At 40.1% G+C, this 17,109-nt stretch overlaps 2 protein-coding genes and 1 pseudogene across 5 annotated transcripts; 2 read left to right on the top strand and 1 right to left on the bottom strand.

Moving 5' to 3' along the window:
- Positions 1-792: 792 nt before the first annotated feature.
- Positions 793-4,331, top strand: LOC133702046 (uncharacterized). The gene is made up of 5 exons (XM_062126219.1): positions 793-2,716; positions 2,790-2,983; positions 3,325-3,649; positions 4,055-4,196; positions 4,306-4,331. Exons 1-5 carry the CDS (start codon positions 2,636-2,638, stop codon positions 4,329-4,331), a joined length of 768 nt encoding a protein of 255 aa, XP_061982203.1. The 5' UTR covers positions 793-2,635.
- A 5,766-nt stretch (positions 4,332-10,097) lies between these two features.
- On the top strand, positions 10,098-12,791 carry LOC133701673 (E3 ubiquitin-protein ligase SIRP1-like). Of its 4 annotated transcripts, none has more exons than XM_062125689.1 (2): positions 10,098-10,252; positions 11,330-12,791. In XM_062125689.1, exons 1-2 carry the CDS (start codon positions 10,164-10,166, stop codon positions 12,519-12,521), a joined length of 1,281 nt encoding a protein of 426 aa, XP_061981673.1. In that variant the 5' UTR covers positions 10,098-10,163; the 3' UTR covers positions 12,522-12,791. The 4 variants fall into 4 exon arrangements, with proteins under 4 accessions (XP_061981673.1, XP_061981674.1, XP_061981676.1 ...); XM_062125690.1 differs by having other exon boundaries at positions 10,175-10,440; positions 11,325-12,791; XM_062125692.1 differs by having other exon boundaries at positions 10,234-10,252; positions 11,325-12,791.
- Positions 12,792-13,539: 748 nt separating this feature from the next.
- LOC133701672 (pyruvate kinase, cytosolic isozyme-like) lies at positions 13,540-16,643 on the bottom strand (annotated as a pseudogene).
- Between the last annotated feature and the right edge of the window lie 466 nt (positions 16,644-17,109).

The following is a 17,109-nucleotide window of genomic DNA, read 5'->3' as shown; positions in this document are numbered from 1 at the left end:
TCATTATAGAATCTGTTAAGAATTTTTTTTTTTATTTATTACGAAGCACAGTTTTAACATGTTTTATAGTTGAAAATATCCGCTTTGTAGTGACAGTGGAAACAAGCATAGTCAAAACAAGACGAATCAACCCATCAATCAAATGATAGTACTGCGACTTATTTGTTTCAGCTAATTCTCGACATAATTCAGGAATGATAGACATATTCCGAAAGCTCTCATGATGAATCACATCAATCTCATAATACTCTAGCTGAGATCTCAAATAATATATCTTTTGTTCATTGAATCTTCAGGATAAAATTTCTCAGCAAGTTTATAAATAGCATAAGCTTTAAATGATTTAAAGTTGTTCTTAGGTTCTAAAACAGAGCTAAGTACAAAAAGTTTTACTGTCCCATCACTGAATTTAGAATTTAATTCTTCCAACTAAAAATCTATTATTAAGTTAAATATATCATAATGATAATGCTGATAAATTATCACTGAATCTTATTATTGACATAAATAACCTATAATTTTTTTATACAAAATATTTATATGTGGTATGTAGTCTTCCCACATGCATTAAAATTAAAAGTGCACCCCATCATTTACTACACTAACAATTTTAAACTTTTTTATTAAAATATTTACACAAATTTATAATATTATCATCTCAAATTTGATTTATATTAATTTTAGCTACCATTTCCACCTCTTAACAACTTCAACGATCTTTACAGCAATAAAAGTATTTAACATTGACTTCTTTAACCCAGCAATCATAACATGGATATCAACTCCCGACATAACTGACCTTATTCGTGGCATTCTTTCTTTGGCTGCAATCAACATCATTCACAAGTTTGATATTCTTTGGCAGAGGCACTCCTGGTGTCTTAATTCCAAACATCGAACCTGTAATCTCAATCTATGCTGAAATCTGGGTGAAATCTCCAGCTGTTTCAATTGCAGTCTTGAGGTCAACCTGTGGATTTCCTGTGAAGATTGTCCCATTGCCAACTGCCACAGGGAAGTCATCGCCATTGACGACGATTGCCCCAGAAGCAGACAGTAAAATTTCCTTGTGTACAAACACCTGCCAACCCTTCAATTCATGTTCGCCTGTATTAATTATCGTTGCCAAAGATTTGAACGCCCATGCCTGCGCGGATGCATTCTTTACCTTTTGGATATTCTTTTTCACGAGATGTGAAAGAATAGGTAAGAAAGATGCAGTAATTTTTATTTTATTTTTGTTACCTGGCCTACAGCCCACCTTAGCCTTGTAAAAGGCTCCGCCCTTGAGCACAGGCACAAGGAAGAGGGAAAATAAACAAAATCCAGCAGTCGGAAGCTTTCAGCGCCGGCATCATTATCAAACAGGAATACCCAGTTCAGAAATCTTCGTGATGCGCTTGTCAAGTTTGCTCCTTTGCCGCTTCAAAAGGGATGCCATAGAAGCAACCTAACCATTAAAATACAGAGATGAGATAACCTTCAGGGCATCTTCAAAGGAAGAGCTAAAAGGAAAAGACAAAAAGCTTTCATCCCTCATTTTTATAGCTCTAATGGGAGAGCTAAAATAGTATTTCTAAGTTGAAGAGCTATTCCTGAATCAAAAGAAATCATCGTGAATGTTGATACTTATGGATAAGAAGCAACTCATGTAGGTCACAGGTGCAGCATGCTTGAACGAGAAACATCAAGGTTTTGCTGCTGTCATTTTAAGTGTAGATAACGTCTGACAGCCAAGCCAAGTTACCGTAGGAGATTCTCATATCCTCCACCATGACAATTCAGTGGACAAATTTCATTCCTGGGCTTTCCATCACCGAACACAAACTATAGCTTCTCTGTCACAGATTTATAGGTAGATAACAGGAACCACAGTGAAAGTCCAACAGGAAAGAAAGGAAAAGAAAAAAAAAAATCTGCAGCAGCTTTGGTTTTATATTGATTTAGCAAGACGCTGATTTAGGAATTCTCCCATGGAACATACATTCTGAGAAAGTCGACGACCACCCATTTCTAGTGCCTTTTCTTAGAAGAAACTATTTGACTGTAAGAAAAAAATGATACTGCAATGGAAGGAAGGGGATTGTTGGTAGGGAAAGAGCAGAGCTAATGGATTTAGCTTCCTTCTTCGATTTATCCACTAGTAGTAATCTGCTTCATAAAATATACCAAAAATAGAAAGAAAAAAACAATAATATATATTTTAGCTGCTGTGGCATCCGTCCTATAACCATACATAAATAGATGCTTTTGTTTTGTTTTGCTTGCTGTTGTTTATCTATGGGATCAGTCGTAGGGCGTAGAAAACAGAGAGAGAAGAAGGCGAAACCAAAAGTAAAAAACCACCTCTCCTTTCTCTTCCCTCGCGTTTTTCTCATATCAATGAATGCTGTTCATATCTTGTTTATACGTATGTGTGTATCTCTTGCCAGACTAGACTTCCAACTGCACCCTCCCTCCACACCCTCTTTTTAATTATTTCTTAGCAATTTGTTAATTATCATCCGAAGGAAGAGGAAGAAGAAAGGAGTGTAGTTTATATTTCATTATTTTTTTAGTATTTAATCATGAGAGAAAGAGGAAGAAGAAGATTATTAGTATATGATAGATAGATAGATAGAGATGTGGTATTGTAATGGCTGTCGATCGATTTCACGCCTGGCTTCGCGATTACGACTCTCTCCAATATTTAGCCCTCTTTCTCATTTACCTTCAGGTAATCTTTTAATTATATATATATATATATATAACAATTTAGTATTTCATTTCAATTGAATATGTGCATGTAGATTGGTTGCTCTTTGATCGGATCCCTTGGAGCTTTGCACAACGGAATCTTGCTCCTTAATTTGGCCATCTCTTTGTTCGCCCTCGTCGCCATTGAGAGCAACAGTCAGCGTCTTTGCCGTACCTACGCTTTCCTTCTCTTCTCCTCTGTTCTCCTCGACATTGCCTGGTTCATCCTCTTCTCTCACCCCATCTGGTACCTTCTCTTTCTTTTTTCCTTCTCCCCCAGAAAATAAATCATGATTGCAAAGTCAAAAGTTTCATCAATATCATACTGTCTGTCTAAAAGCTTGTACTTTAAAAAAAATGAAAAATGTTATTGAATTATATATATGTAGAAGAGGCATGTATTTAAGTGGTTGGGCGGTTATTTTTCAATTTACTCTTTTTCTGTGTTTCTTAAAAAAAGAGAGACTGTTATCGAGTTATATATAGAAGATGGGAGACAGATTTCTTCCTTTTATGCGGCAATGCTCACGGTTCCTACTGTATTCTGTGTGTCAATTGAAAGTATTGTCTGTTTGTGTCGTGTTGCAGGAACATTTCCGCTGACAAGTATGGGATGTTCTTCGTCTTTTCAGTGAAACTCACTCTGGCAATGCAAATCGTTGGTTTTACAGTGAGGTTGTCATCCTCATTGTTATGGATTCAAATCTACAGATTGGGGGTTCCTTATATAGATAGTACAGCTACTCGAGAAGCAGATTTTGATTTAAGTAGTAGTTTTCTCAGTCCAGCAACTCCTACTACTCTAGGTAGAGAATGCTCAGATTCTGATGTTGTTTTAGGTGGTTCCATTTACGATCCAGCTTATTATTCGTCTCTTTTCGAAGATGGACAGTACAGCAGACGTCTCCGTCAGGTAGGCTATACCTTACTCGTATGCCATGCTTTACTTATTTAACTTGGACTTAATGCCTTTGATATCTTCGTTTCCTACTTCTTTGCTATATATGTAATCTTTTGTCATGTTTTTTTTTTAAAAAAAACTTTTGCACAATACTTCCACGTGCACAAGAGAGTTTGTTAATTAATTACCCATGGAAATTTTATGCCCGGTCGGGTTTAAGAGAAAGGAGGAAATTGCTGAAGGGATAAGGTGGGGAGGAAATGGTGGCACTTATCATCCATGTGTTTTCGACATAAATGCTTTTAAGGAAGGAAGAGAATGAGTTGTGTGTTTCTACATGCATTTTCTTTTATTTGTAAATTGGAAGGAATCAATATTTGTGTGTAATTTTGCATGGTTTATGTTATTTAATTGGAGGATCAAAACTCTGTAATCTGTGACGATGGATCTACTTCTAGTGCCGAAGCTTCTCAGGTGAAGGTGACCACACGCAGAGCTTTTGAAGCTGTGGATGTAGATATACGGAAATTCGTCCTAGATTATGTTGACTTCCAGTGTTGTAATTTTGGCAAGCAATTTGATGAGATTTTTTTTATTATTATTATCGTTATCATTATTCATTATTTGCGCTCTTGGAGTTAATTTGCTGATTTTACTTGTACATTCAGCTATCCCAATGGACTTGTGGGGGTGAGGTTTTTTATATTTAGTATTCCAAGCTCGTAATTTACCTATAGCATATGTCACATCATAAGAAACTTGTTTGGTCTTTTTATCAGCAAGTTTTCCATCTGTTTCTTCTGTAGTGTGTGTGTGTGTGTGTGTGTGTGTGTGTGTATATATATATATATATATATAAAATCATATATATGCTCTGAGCCAGACAGTGTTCTTCTTCAACCTACTCCTTCCTGAACTGAAGATTATTTAAGCTGATTCAACATTGACCCTCTTGGCACCTTCATATTATGATTACCTGTGCCACTTCTGTATACCTTCTGCCCGCATCAGTAACATGGTTCAAACATATCATTCCCCAGAAGTTGATCGGGTGGGATGGGTTACAACTTACAATGAATGCCTGTTTAATTAGCATGGTCAAATGGAGATATATGTAGAGTTGTATTAAACTGGCAGATAGCAATGATGTAATATGTATGATAGCCCTGCTCATGCTCTGGCTTTACTTGCTTTGGGCCTGTGCAGTTGAATAAATATTTTCATGCTAATTAGTGCTCCATGGGTTTCCTCTGTCACATAGTAGCTGGACACTGTTGGGAATTCCGACCGGTAATGTACTGATATTTGCTCATAGGAGGTAAAGCACACTGACACAATATTTAACGTGGTTCAGCAAACCGCCTACATCCACGGGAAAAGCCATTGCATTATATAAGGAGAGAACAAGATTTACAACAATAAAGGAGGAGGAATCATCCCCTCTTTGGCAACTCTCAACCTCACTCTATTTCTCTCTTTTCAGTGCTGCAATGGCAGCTACTGCTGGCTGCCTTGGCAGCCCACTCTCTCCTACATTTCCCACATCTTTGGCTCTACACTCACTCTCTCATTTTGCTCTCAACCGTATGCCTCCATTTATAGGCATTTCATGGCAGCTCTTCTTGCTTTGTTGTCAACATTGGTGGCTGCCAAACTCCAGCTCATTCAACAATGGTGGCTGCCAATAGTCAATGGTTGGTGCCAACCATTTGCTGCACATGCGATGGCAACCAACCTAACAATCACCCCCTTTGCCATTCATGTGGGGCAACTGTCCTCTTGCTTTTTCAGCACAGGCTTGCATCTTGCAGCTCTTCCAAGCTTACCATTTTGAGAGCGTCTTCAACACAACATTCCCCTTCGAGCGTATCAACCATGCTCGGTCCGGAATGAGTTTTCAAGCCTTACACCAAGGCTTACAACACCCCCTCAAACAAATATTTCCAAGTGCGACAGTCATTGAGTATTTCAATGTGATCACAAGCTCACCACTCTTCCAAGAGTCTACTCATCCAGGAGTTGCGCCTGCCCTCTGTTCCACCCTAGGAACCACGCTTTACTTCTCCGTGAGTCTCTCGCTCTTAGTCGTAAGAGTCCAGGTAGCTCTCCACCTTCACCTATGGAGGCAGCCCATTAAAGGTTGATCCATATATGTCTTCATACTCTGAGTATTACAATGCCATTACCGAGCTCACCACCTCGACAAGAGTCAACTCGTTCTCGGAACCTGCGCATGCCCTTCTTCTTCTTCATAGCAGCCGCGTCTTAATGCTCCACAAGTCACACACTTATTGTCCAAGGCAAATGTCTTATAGCTCATTGATCTTTAGCATGGGGGCAATATCCATGAAAGTCAATCCTGCATTTGTCTCCATACTCATCATAGCCACTTCATTGGCTATCTATACACTTGTCCACTTATATCTAGCCATCACATCGGCTCTGGGGTTATTCTGAACTGGGCTTATATCGTGGCCCACACACCTTCTCCTTAGGTGTCTCCGCTCGTCGTCATGCGGCGGTCTGAACTGGGGCTTCTATCACGGCCCTCACACACCTTCCATCTAAGGTGTCTTCACCTTTCATAGGTGGTTGCATCCTCCTTCAGCTGAGATGCTTCAAAATGGCTCCAGAATTCTCTACCACCATGTGCACTATGGGAGAGATAACTGCCACTAATCACATAGAAAGAGAAACTTGCGGTATACTCCTCGCAATCCTCCACCTCGATTTCTATGTTTGGAGCTTCTGTGCCTTTCTGCTTGACAGCTCCACCCACACCAACTCTCTTTGGTGTCTCCGCCTTTCATCATAAGCGGTCGCCTTTTATCACATGCGTTTGCACCCCCTCAATTAGGTGCCTCTGCAACAGCTCTCTTTCCATCCTTGCATGCATTGGAAAGGTCTTCGCATGTTGTCTTCATCAAGAGCATAAGAGACTTCCTGTTGTACAAACTTTAACAGTCTCTGCTCTAAGCTTCATCTGGGAACTCTTCTTCTCCTTGCACCTGTTGTCTCATTACAGTACCTCGTTGGATCCTACGGGTACTCCTGCACAATCTCCGCGTGCCCTCGTGCAATTTCTGTTCTCCAGATTTTCCCCTATTCCTTGCTTATGTTTGACAGCAGCTCATCCTGTCACAACACCTGTCCAAGTTAAAATAGGGTGCCAATCTTTATCCCCTTGCTGTATTTCTCTTCCATTATCAGGGTCTTTATCAATTCTCCCTTCGAGAAATCACAGTCACTGAATCTAACTTCATTGGAGAAATCACCACTTCATCAGATCCTTGAACCTTCGGAACCCAACTGTTCCTTTGTGTCGTCGTCTTGCTAGTCTTCAACCGTTTTATTACAAACTGCTATATATACGAAAATAGTACCGTATGGATAATCCTTCCACTAAGCAAGTTCCTAGGAAAGATTGGAGGGGTCACACTGGTCCCGCTTAAAACCTAATCTCCTAGACAGAACTTCTTAGGCCATATCTATCCATCGTACTGTCTTTCCGTATATACAACCATTTGCTAGCTTTGTTGCGGCTTTTCTTTACAAGTGATCTGGAATATACTGGTTTAATACATGATTTCTCAACATCTGGCGAGACTACCAGTGCTTAGATTCGTCAAGATTGGTCTTCGTCAATTTTCACTCTTCACCTCAAATTATCCACATGATCGGGTGTCCAGAGTATCCCAATTTTGCCTTCCCTCAAGGCAGTTAAAATTCTCCCCACTTAGTAGTTCAGCACATGTAATTGGGTAAACATGTGCACATTTCTTCTTCTCCATCTCCATCGACCACCATGAAGACCATCGGATGCCTCCTGATCGGGCAATCTCTTTTGTTAATTCACCACCGCCACTTTCGGTCTCAAATCTCAACAATCGGACCATACCATTGCATCCGGAACGATCAAATTAGCTGGAAACAAGTCTGAAATCGTCCAAATCGCACTTCAGACGGCTAAGATTTGATCAAAACAATTCTGGCCTGATCAACGGCTCAGATTCAATCTCAGATCCGGTTGCACGTAGGATCAGCTACACTGGATCCTGTCCCTCGGCTCGCGGCTCGGCTCGGCTCCAATTCGGCTCGGCTCAGCTCAGTCCGGCTCGCGACCGATGACGTGGCATGTGGGTCTCACTTGCTGACGTGGCTGCTGACTGGACGCTGACATGGCATGCTGACTGTGTATGCTGGCGTCATGGTTACATCATGATGATGTCATCCTTATCCGGGTCTGGCACGTGGGTCGGGTCGTCTGGTATTCGGGTCGGGTCGGCTCATCCGGGTGAAGAAGACGCGTGTGACGCGTGGCGCGCGTCTGTGTGCGTGGGCAGTGTCCTCGCCGGCGCGTGACGGCGCGTGCGGCGGATTCTGATGTCCGATTTCGACGCGGTTTTCAACAATGGCTTCGTCTCTTCCTCCTCTACACAGTGGTATGGTCAAAACACAATTTTGACAACTTTCATTTTTGAGCAAAATCAAACACCCCTTTAAACCATAGCTCTGATACCAATTGTTGGGAATTCCGACCGGTGATGTACTGATATTTGCTCATATGAGGTAAAGCACATTGACACAATATTTAACGTGGTTCAGCAAACCGCCTACATCCACGGGAGAAGCCATTGCATTATATAAGGAGAGAACAAGATTTACAACAATAGAGGAGGAGGAATCATCCCCTCTTTGGCAACTCTCAACCTCACTCTATTTCTCTCTTTTCAGTGCTGCAATGGCAGCTACTGCTGGCTGCCTTGGCAGCCCACTCTCTCCTACATTTCTCACATCTTTGGCTCTACACTCACTCTCTCATTTTGCTCTCAACCATATGCCTCCATTTATAGGCATTTCATGGCAGCTCTTCTTGCTTTGTTGTCAACATTGGTGGCTGCCAAACTCCAGCTCATTCAACAATGGTGGCTGCCAATAGTCAATGGTTGGTGCCAACCATTTGCTGCACATGCAATGGCAACCAACCTAACAGACACTGCCTAGTCCAGGTCGTTCACGAAACACATTTTCTGAGTTTGTCAACTCATCTCGCATAAGCGAGTTGTTGTGCAGTTGTGATCCTCTCAAATGGCTGATCTCAATACTCAAAGCTCATGGTCTTATGCTGAAGACGGTTTCTTAAGTCACTGGGCTTTGCCTTTGTAGTTGTTTTCATGATTGAATTGGACATACCAGTTTTCATTAAGTTATTTTGTGCTGCTTGGATTTTTAAATAATAGTCTACTAGCATGCTCTTGTTCTGACTAGTTTTAGCCTTTGCGGGAGGAGGGTGTAGCAGGCAAGCCTCAAACTATTTGAATTGCATCATAGATCTGTGAAAGTTCTGGTCTTTTCGAAGTTAATTCCCTTGATGTGGGCCATGCGGCTAGTTTTATGCGGGGATGATTACCTGTGCAGTTCTTTATTCCTGCCATTTCTTCTCAAGAGGATGGCTTCCAATCCCAATGTTTCAAGGACCACACCTTGAGCTTCTTCTGTGAGTTGGCATAATGTCAAAGATTTAGCATTGGGATTTTCATAGGTCTCCCTTTTGGTAACCAATGCAGTTTTGCTGGAGGCGACGAGGAGATCCGTGCTTAAGCTCGCAGCGTCATCTTATTCGGCAAGTGTTTTGGAGGCTTCTGTTTCTGTTAACACTACATGAGAATTCATTACAGAGTTGAGAGTCCATACGGAGGTTCGTCAACTGTTCAGGATTAGAGATATCTGTATAGAGAGGTTTGGTTTAGATGTTTTCTCGGCTTCAGGGATCGCAAACAGTTGAATTGTGCTTCTGGTTCAAGAAACCCCAATGATACCTGTTCATGCTCATAGGAACAAAGGTGAAAATCCAGCCAGGTTTCCCCCACACGAGCCCATCACCAGCTCGTATGTATGCCCTTGACATACTCCAAGCTCACTTCGAGGCAAGAGAGTTGATGGTGGGTATGACTGATACAGATTGTTTTGCCCTTTTACAATTTAGCCCTCCTATTAAACTTTATTTAAGATCAAATCCTTTTGGTATCCAAACCGGATTGGTCTAAAGCCATGCTTACTTTACTTGTATGTTTTTTAAATGATTTTAATTCGAGATCAAAGAAAAGAAAAGAGGGTATAATTGATACAGATTGTTGTTACCAAAGATACAAACATTTCCAAGCAAATAGATTATAAAAAGATTTGGTTATTCTTTTCCCCGTCATTAATGCTGCGTTAACTAATCAATCCTCCTACCTACTCTTATCTAATGATTCCAATTAAGTCATTTTCATCATTAATTGCATCAGCAGTGTGTAGAAGGTAAGGGCCTGCAGTTTAATTCTATACTTGAAAGCGTGGTATTAATAATTGTTTTTTAATATATATTTTTTTTAAATACACTATATTTTTTTATTTTTTAAAATTTCAAGCAGCTAAACCTCAGCCACAAGGACTCAATTGATAAAAAGTTAGTACAAGGATGAAATACACAAAGTAGAAGAGTAAAAAGGATGAATGGTGCCGTTAACCTCGCCATATTTGAATGATTGAGAGAGAAAGAGAGATTGGTTGGGTGGTCCTCTCCGTGTCTGTCGAGTATGGCACTGGTAAATTGGCAAATGGGAATCTAAGGTAGCTCTTTCTCGCTTCTTCTTCTTCTTGGTTGTTTTTATTTTTTGGTTCCTTTCCCTGTCAGCCCTCTCTTTCCTCTTCTCCACCAAAAAATAAAAATATAACCAGAGAGTGATTTCTCCGTTTTCTCCACCAAATTTTACCATCCAAAACAATAATAATAATAATAATAAAGCAAAGAACTTCAGGTACAAAGCTCTAATCTTTCTGTGTTTCATGCATCGATCTAATATAGAAATATGATGTGTGTTTATGTTTTGTATTTGCGTGTCAAAGTGAAATGGTTTGCTTTTAATATCATATACTATCCTATGTTAGATGATTTGAATGTTTGTTAGATAATGAGATGTTTGGTCAAATTCTATGAACTTCCTTGTCTGTGCTCCTTTTCCCTGCTCTCCATGCTTCCAGATCTTTCTGCTCCCGTTCCCTCATAAATTTGTACCCTTTATATAAATCCCCCCCCCCTCCACCTACCCTTTTTCTTTTTATTGTTTTTTCCTCATAAAAGCGTCTTCAGTTTCTTGCTCATATTTTTTTCTTAAATCATCATCTTGTCTTGAAGAAGTAGAGTACAAGACCACATACTTTAAGGTGTTGATTGAAAGGAGAATTTTGCGTTTTCCTTGGTTTTTTCATTTGTAAGGACATCACTTTATAGTCTTCTTTTTGTTTGACCATCTTGTATTGTAGGGATCGATCTGTCTCAACAATTTTGTTTTTGTTTTTGTTTTTGTTTTTGTTTTCAAAGATGAAACCTTTTTAATCTTCTCATTTCAATTTTTTGATGGGTTCTTTCAAAATTCTAACTTTTCATCTGGTAGTGATCAATATTATTTTATTGTTTTCTAGATCTTGAAATTTGTGGTTTTGTTTGCTAAACCATGAGCTCTGTCCTATAGAGAATTATGTATTGTGCTGGTGTTTATGTGTTAGATTTGTGCATTGTGAAAGAAATGATTCTTTTTTTGTTTTTTCATTTACTTTGTTCCTGTGTGAATTTGAGATTGGGATGCTGATTTGGTTCTTTCTTTTATTTGATGTATTAATGTACTGCTTTGATTGTGGCAAGGACAGCAAGAGGATAGTTGTGGTTGTGGTTGTGTTTGTTGGTGAAGGAGGGGAGGGGGGACAAACAATGGCTGCACGCTACTGGTGCCATATGTGCTCTCAAATGGTAAATCCCATCATGGGAGTTGAGATCAAATGCCCTTTTTGCCAAAATGGTTTCATTGAAGATATGATTGATAGCACTGGGGATAATCAGGTCCCTGACTCTGAATTTGGATCTGATCATGCCCTCTCCCTTTGGGCCCCAATCTTGCTTGGCATGGTGGGAAATTCCCATCGCCGTAGAAGGCTTAGAAGGGTGGAGTATGAAGAAGATGAGGACGGCAATGATGATGGTGAAGCAAACCATGCAGGAGAACCAGAATTTGAGCGTGAAATAGAATCATTCATGAGGAGGAGGAGGAGGAGCAGAAGAAACTCGGCTACAATATTGCAATTGCTTCAAGGAATTCGTGCTGGAATTTTGGTATCTGAATCCGAGAACTTGGAAGGAGATAGGGATAGGGATAGGGTTAGGGATATGAACAGGGAAAGAGAGCGTGTCATTTTGATCAATCCATTTAATCAAAGTATCATTGTTCAGGGTTCTTATGATTCAAACAATGTTCAAAACCAGAATCAAAATGCAATTGGGTCATTCGGTGATTATGTCATTGGACCTGGCTTGGATTTGTTATTGCAGCACTTGGCAGAGAATGATCCTAATAGATATGGAACTCCACCAGCTCAAAAGGAAGCCATTGAGGCATTGCCTACTGTAACTGTTAAGGAGCCTTTGCAGTGTTCGGTGTGCTTGGATGATTTTGAGATTGGTGCCGAGGCAATGGAAATGCCATGTAAGCACAAGTTTCATAGTGGGTGTATATTGCCATGGCTGGAGCTTCATAGTTCCTGTCCAGTTTGCAGGCATCAGTTGCCTGTTGACGAGTCCAAGCTTGATTCTGAGAGATCTAGAAATACCTTTGATCAGAGGGACAGTGAAAGCACTAACAGTGAAAGTAATATTAGTTATGGAATTAATGTTGAAGAGGGAGATGGGGAAGGAAGAAGTGGAAATGGGAGAAGGTTTTCCTTTCCATGGCCTTTCAATAGCTTGTTTTCATCTTCATCTGGTTCTCAACCTGGTGGAAGCCATCCATCCTCAACAGCATCCTCCTCAAATGCACCAGGAGGTGCTTCTCAAACAGATGAGAATTGAGTTTGAGTATATTTTCTGAAGTCGCTATATTAGCTTCTTGTTGCTTGAATGTGCTGCCTGCTTATGTACATAGTATATTACTTACTGAAAATTGTGTTTTAATCACTCTGGTTTTTGTAGATTTTTTTTTTCTTGCCTTCATGGAGAAGTTTATATTTCTGTTGTTTCCCCTGGCTCTTCTATCTGTATATTATTTCCGAAACTACTTTGAATGGCTCAATAGTTGCACTGGCTTTCTTTCCCCCAACTGAGTGAGGGGACTACTGTGAATCGCTTTCTTTAGCCCAATGAATGAATGGCTTAACGTCAAGGCTATTGCTGTTTGTTAATGTTGAAAGTGGAGTTTCTTCTTGCTTGAATTGGTAGTCACGATAAGGAGGGAGCCATATGATATAGACCAGGCTCTTTGTAGACAGTATATTTGATATCAAAAGCATCAATTTGTTCCGTTGTCCAGTACATCAAACGGGGCTAAAGACTTCTTGAGATGGGCCATGTGGCTTGTGACTCGCATGAATGAATTACAAGCTGCTTGCAAGGCGTGTTGGTTTGATCACTTGTGTAATCATGTTGGACTTGACGAAGTAGATAACAATTCCCCTCCATTTTCTTAATAATAGAGGGCTGAGTGTGACTTGTTGAAGGTTTATATACGAATTACATCAGTGTCAGCGTTGCTTGAGCTGATTGTGCTAAGCACGTAGTAATAAAATAATGGGGTGGATTATCAGGCTAAAAGATCTGGCCGAGACATGGAGTTGGTCCACCACTTCGATTACACGCTTGGACCATCTTCTTTTTTTCATACGTCAAACTCATGTGAATTGTCCTTTGCTGAATATTCTTATATTCTGTTTCCATGTGACATTTATGAACCTCTCCAGAATGTATAGAAAAATCTTCTTTTGGGGACGGATCCCAAAGCAAATTTACAGTTAACTCTTGAAATATTCAGACACGCCAGCATGTCGTAATAACTCATGCAAGATAGATACCAACTTGTAGTTCAAACACTGAATAAAACAACAAAAACAAGGATTTCTTGTGCTTGAAATGGATTCATGAACGTCCAAGTACTTTAAGAGTTTGGAGGCAAGCTCCGCATGCCAACGTAGAACATACGACAAAACAATTTGGTTGCTTGACAAAAATGAACAACAGGGTTCTACAAGATCAAAATTCCCAGCAACCAAATTGTTGTTCGAGGATATAAGCTTCAAACCATGAGCTCAAGAAAACAATGTAAATAATAACCAAAGTTTCTTTCGTTCCTAGAGAAAAGGTTAGAGGAAAAGGAAAGCAGAACGGAAATACTAGCAGTGTCTTTTCCTTCATCCTGATTCATGAGACCTCCCAAAAATGAAAGTAGAACAAAAGGTCAGTGTATTCAAACATCACTTCACATTTATGATCTTGATGACAGATGCAGTTCCAACCCGATGCAGAGCTACCACAGGATCCCCAGTCCTGCATAGACCCTTCCCCTTGGCAAGTTGAAGGGCAAAATCCAAAGCTTCTTCAGTTGTCTCAGCATGAGAAGCTTTAGCAGATCCTGCATATAAAACTGGTACCAACCTACGGAATATAAGGCTGTGCCTTGCAGGAGCTTCATCGCTACATGACCAATCAAAGGAATCGGTCTGAATCTCAGGGACGACGACAGACAAAATGGGCAGGCCTGGTCTGTATTTTGCCATCAGTTTTGCAGTGCTTCCTCCCCTTGTTAAGACCAATATAAGAGATGCTTGTACTGAATTGGCTGTTCTAACAGCAGATGAGGCCAGACTCTCTAATGGGCTCATGGGCACTGGCGAGTGTTTCGTAGTTCTTTTAAAGACATCTCCATAATCCAGCGTGCTTTCAGCTTCTACGCATATTTTGGCCATGGTCTGAACAGCAAGTTCTGGATAAGCTCCAGCTGCTGTTTCACCACTCAGCATCACACAGTCAGTACCATCAAGAACTACATTGGCAACATCAGTGGCTTCTGCTCTAGTTGGCCGCGGGGCCTTCATCATGGACTCCAACATCTGTGTTGCAGTGACAACTGGTTTTCCTTGAATGTTGCACTTGTAGATCATCACTTTCTGTGCAAGGAAAATTTTTTCAATTGGGATTTCCATTCCAAGGTCACCGCGAGCCACCATAAATGCATCTGAATTTGCTAAAATATCATCAAAGTTTGCCGCTCTTCTTGATTTTCAACCTACCAAAAAAGTTTCAAAGGAAAAATAGAATGACAACAAAACATCAGAAAGCAACCATCTAAGCATCAAAGATAAGGGTGTTAATGATGCCACTCCATCCATTTGTAATGGCACTCTAGTATATTTTTACAACATCATGTGGAATGCTGTTCTATACTGCTGGAGTGGCATTACATTGCCGTGAACGTAAGTGTTTAAAACAATCCCTTTGTAGGCACTTGCTCAAAATTTAAAGGCAGATAGTGACCTTTTCTACTGGTTCCTCGCATGGATTCCATCTCCAAGTACGATTAATATCAACCGATACATACTCAAGCCAAGCAAAATATCAAAAATTCACTTGAACGAATGTTTAATTGAATGCTTGGTTCTGATTACCAATAAAAGCAGGTAGAACAGAAATTTTCTTAGGATCTAATGTAATCAACACACCTTTGACATGAGAAGGATGTTCTTAGCATGCTTTCCAAGCAACTTCCGGACCTCCACAAGGTCTGAGCCTTTTCGAACAAAAGATAAAGCAATCATGTCAATTTTATTGGGAACTCCCCAAGCCAATATATCTTCCTTGTCCTTCTCTGTTAAGGTTGGAAGATCCACTATAACTCCTGGGAGATTAACATTTTTCCTCTCACCAAGAACAGCAGAATTTTCACAGCGACATCGAACCAAACCAGCTTCCGTGTCACATGACAATACTGTAAATGATATTGTTCCATCTGCACAAAGTATCACCATTCCAGGTTGCACGTCCTCGGCCAACTTTTTGTAGCTCATGCAAATCATATTCTCATCACCCTTCAAGCTATAGTCAGTTGATAAGGTGATTTCTTGACCCTGTTTGAGCTGGATGGGTTTCCCATCTTTCAGGAACCCAGTACGAATCTCTGGTCCCTGGGAACAAAATGACAGAATAAGCGTCTTCTAGATCTATAAATCTTTATAAAGGAGACTGACTTAAAACTCCTAAAATTTGACGTAGAAATAGCCAGACCCTATTCGATTTATGAAGATTAAGAGAGAAATTTATTGCAGCGAAACTAAAGGCAAAGTAATATTTCCTTCGTGTTTTTGGTTTAACACTGAAATAAACAGGTACAAAAATGGTGTCTCAACACAAGTTCTGAAAACCCAAAAACAGGAAAACAGATTTGAGCTCAGAAAAAGGAAAATTCCAAATCAAATGGACCAAAGCTCCGAACTTTGGCTTACCCCAAAATCAGAAGAAAGAAAAAGATACGAATGGTGATATACGGTACAAAAGCCAAGAATATAACAAGGAAGAAACAGACATTACAACCAACAAAAGGAAGGCAGGCATGCAAAACCTTATTGCAAGGAATCAAATAGACAATTAAACACAGCCTCCCAAGAAATCCGGATCAGAAAGGAAAATAGTCATAAAATCAGTCTCAGACAAACAAAAAGATCCACTTTCAGGAATAAACAAAGATATCAGCAGAATCAGACAAAAATAAATGTAATAAGGTACAAGAAATGAAGAACCAGATAGGAAAAAAATAAAAAACTAAAGGGAAACAAGAGAGTGAGAGGACCTTGGTGTCGAGCATGACAGCACAGAGAATGCCAGTATTGACCATGGCGGCCATAAGATTATCAAGCGTTTCTTGATGATAGTCATGAGATCCATGAGAGAAGTTGAAGCGAGCAACGTTCATGCCAGCCTTCAAGAGTTTCTCGATCACGGGGACAGATCTTGATGCGGGTCCCAGCGTACAAACAGTCTTAGCATTTGGCCTCTTCTCCATAACTACTGCTGCTGTTGATGCCTCTGCTCCGTTGCTGATCATCATTTCTTTATCAGAAGGACAATGAAAAGGAGAAGAACAGAACTATATGTAGGAAATGAAATACTTGATAAATTATTGATGGTTGTTCTTCTTATTATTATTGTTTATAAATGAAGAGATAAAAAAAAAAAGTAGCGCAACGCTGCTACATGATATATATTTCTTGAGCAACAAGACACCACTTCCTTTCCTTTCATTTCTTTTCCTCGCTTCCTTCCTCACTGTTTGGTTTGGACGTTGGTAGAGCATTAGTTTGCCCTTTGTTAGGTCAGTCATGCTCTCAGAAGTTTTGGTGACCCAAGAACAAAACCATCTCTGCTTCTGCCACCTTTCCCTCTCCCTTTTCCTTTGAATGATTCTCAAATAAATCATCAATATATTCTTCAATCGAGTTCCTTTCATTTGAATTCTAGATGATATAGATCGCTTATTCATACTTAAATTGGTGTATTATCGAAAAACATCAGAATTTTTATTACATTCAGACGTCTAAAGTCATCCACTAGCATCGCCTTTTATATGATTGCATGAATTTTGGCACTCCCATGACCCAGGAAAAAAAAACTATTA

The sequence above is a fragment of the Populus nigra genome, chromosome 8 (genome assembly GCF_951802175.1).
Source record: "Populus nigra chromosome 8, ddPopNigr1.1, whole genome shotgun sequence".
In the NCBI taxonomy this organism is placed as follows: domain Eukaryota; kingdom Viridiplantae; phylum Streptophyta; class Magnoliopsida; order Malpighiales; family Salicaceae; genus Populus; species Populus nigra.
Note: the sequence above shows the minus strand (reverse complement) of the source record. Positions and strands in the feature narration are given on the sequence as shown.